This window comes from Plecotus auritus (assembly GCF_963455305.1).
Source record: "Plecotus auritus genome assembly, chromosome: 3".
Classification (NCBI taxonomy): Eukaryota; Metazoa; Chordata; class Mammalia; order Chiroptera; family Vespertilionidae; genus Plecotus; species Plecotus auritus.
Genome location: NC_137772.1, coordinates 171740482 through 171743388, shown reverse-complemented (window position 1 = coordinate 171743388; position 2907 = coordinate 171740482). Strand labels below are relative to the sequence as shown.

At 34.9% G+C, this 2907-nt stretch overlaps 1 protein-coding gene across 1 annotated transcript; it reads right to left on the bottom strand.

The window, feature by feature from the left end:
- Nucleotides 1-1261: 1261 nt before the first annotated feature.
- LOC308245256 (olfactory receptor 6C65-like) lies at nucleotides 1262-2203 on the bottom strand (the record flags this gene model as incomplete). The annotated part of the gene is made up of 1 exon (XM_080662215.1): nucleotides 1262-2203. One exon carries the CDS (start codon nucleotides 2201-2203, stop codon nucleotides 1262-1264), a length of 942 nt encoding a protein of 313 aa, XP_080518341.1.
- Between the last annotated feature and the right edge of the window lie 704 nt (nucleotides 2204-2907).

Genomic DNA, 2907 nt, shown 5'->3' with positions numbered 1-2907 from the left:
GCTGCCTGATAAGAGAGTCCATTATACTTCTCAGTTATCACTGAAGTTACCATCAAATTGAGCAAAACACTTTTTACAAGCAAATGTAGCAAATGTTTTTGCTAAGACACAAAAATGTAAATATCATAGGGATGGTTTAGACATTAATACTCTCCAACACTTTATTAATTTTTACCTGTGTGTTGATTCAGAGTAACCGTTTCTATAAGCACTTGTTAGAAGAAGTCATACATATTTTTAAAAAATATGTATTTTTACTGACTTCACAGAGGAAGGGAGAGGGAGAGAACGATAGAAACATCAATGATGAGAGGGAATCATTGATGGGCTGCCTCCTGCACACCCCCACTGTGTGTCAAGCCTGCAACCCTGGCATTTGTCCTGAACAGGGATCAAACCGTGACCTCCTGGTTCAGAGGTTGATGCTCAATCACTGAGCCTCACCTGTTGGGCAGAAGTCACATTTTAATGGTGAGAAAAGAGAATCCAAGCACTGAGAATTTAAAAAAAGGGGGGAGGGTGGAGAGCAGGACATCTGTAATACTTTTAACAATAAAGTAAATTTAAAAAGTAAAAGAAAATGTTTAATTAAAAAGAATATTAAGGAAGAGTGTCCAGCTGGTAAATTAAATGATGTTATATGTTCATGCATCAGAGATGTTTTCTGGTAAGAGTAGTGGGGTCCTATAGAAATATCAATACCATACTTGTAGTAACTTTTAAATTTGGTCCAAAAACATCATTAAACAAGATATGTTGTAATATTAAAGGATGGGATGGACAATGAAGATATAACATCTATGTCCCAAGTAGCACAGATAAACACTCATAATGTAAAAACCATAGGAAATATGAGGAAAAATATAAGGATGCTTGATTTAGGAGACTTTATCTCCAGGAAATCTTATTTTAATATTCTGTACATATATACTGGGAGAAATATATTTTTCAAATTCCTTGGTGATAACGCTCTTTAACTTTTGATTAATGTCCAAAGGAAAAGATCTTCAATGATTTGTAAACTAACTTCTGGCATTTTTTTAAAAATGTCATTTTCATCTATGTAACATCAAATTAATCATGCTCAGAAAAATTTCAGGACATGTAGATTTTAAAAGACAGTTGAGCCAAGTGAGGTCAAAATGGTATAAAGAGAGAATAAAACTTGAAGGAAAAGGAAGTATAGCCGTGGATGGAGAAATATAAGAATAATAATATGTCAGGCATAAGGTTCCATTTAAATAAAGTTCAAGCCATAAATTTATGATGAAAATTTATTTGAGAAATATTTCTTGACCATGTTCTTAAAGGACTGCTTTACCTGCTGGTTTCTTAAGGAGTAAATAAATGGATTTAGCATTGGGGCAACAGAGGTATTGAGCACTGCTATACCCTTGGTCAAAGCCACTCCTTCTTTTGCTGAAGTTTTGACATACATGAAAATGCAACTTCCATAAGAAATAGAGACAACAATCATGTGTGAGGAACAAGTGGAAAAGGCCTTTTTCCTTTGCTCAGCAGAGGGGATTCTCAGAATCATTTTAAGGATGAATACATAGGAAAGAATCACTAATGTTAAGGTTATCATAAGCGTGAATACCGCCAGAAAAAAGGCCAGGCACTCTAGGAAGGCTGTGTCTGTGCAGGAGATCAGTAGCATTGGAGAAGAGTCACAGGTAAAGTGGTCAATGACGTTAGAGTCACAGAAATCCAGTTGAAGTCCCATGATCACAGGTGGGAAGATAATGAGAAATCCAGCCAACCAAGAACTAATTACAAGCAGGTTACAGATTCTGCTATTCATTATTACTGTGTAGTGCAGTGGTTTACAGATAGCCACATACCGATCATAGGACATAGCAGTCAAAAGGAAAAATTCTGTTGAACCAAGGAGAATGAAGAAAAATACCTGGGCCATGCAAGAATTATAAGAAATGGTCATATCCCCTGTTGCAATGCTGACCAGGAATCTAGGAATAGAAACTGTTGTAAATAAGATTTCTAGGAAAGCGAAATTCCTAAGGAAAAAATACATGGGGGTTTTGAGGTGTGAATCTATCAAAGTAAGGGTGATAATTGTCATGTTTCCAGTTATACTCAGGATATAAGTGAAAAATAGAAATATAAAAATTAAAACATTTAACTCTGGGTCATCTGTTAATCCCAGGAGAATGAACTCTTTTACAGATGTTTGGTTTTTCATTTCTTATTGTTAACTTCTTCCACATCTGTAAATGCAAACAGAAAACAATGATTTAGTGAGTACAGGATTATTTTTTTAAAAAAAAATCACCTCTGTCAGCTTAAGAAATACTGTATTTAATATAATGGGCCAATAAATTAGCTACCAAGTTTTACTGAATTCTGAAAATATATGTGAGCCAGGACAAAGAAAGTTATACTTAGTATCTGCTTTGTAGATCACTAGCCATTTAATATTAAGTGAGTCACTTGATAGGTCTAATAAACACATCTGTACAAGAAAAATATATTTGCCCAGCTGGTGAGGCTCAGTGACTGAGCATTGACCCAAGAACCAGGAGGTCACAGTTCGATTACCAGTCAGGGCACGTGCCAGGTTGCGGGATCAATCCCCAGTAACGGGTGTGCAAGAGACAGCCAATCAATGGTTCTCTCTCATCATTGATGTTCTCTCTCTCTCTCTCTCTCTCTCTCTCTCTCTCTCTCTCTCTCTCCCCCCTCCCTTCCTCTCTGAAATCAATAAAAACATATTTAAAAGAAATAAAAACATCCTTACCAAATATATTTTACTTTCTCTTAAAAATTTGTTCATATGTGTATAAAAATTAGGTTTAAAATGCAAAATATTATATTAGTTTTATTAGAATATTTTACTAATGACCATGTGTTTTAATCATTCTTCAAAAATGAAACATTTTAAAGTTT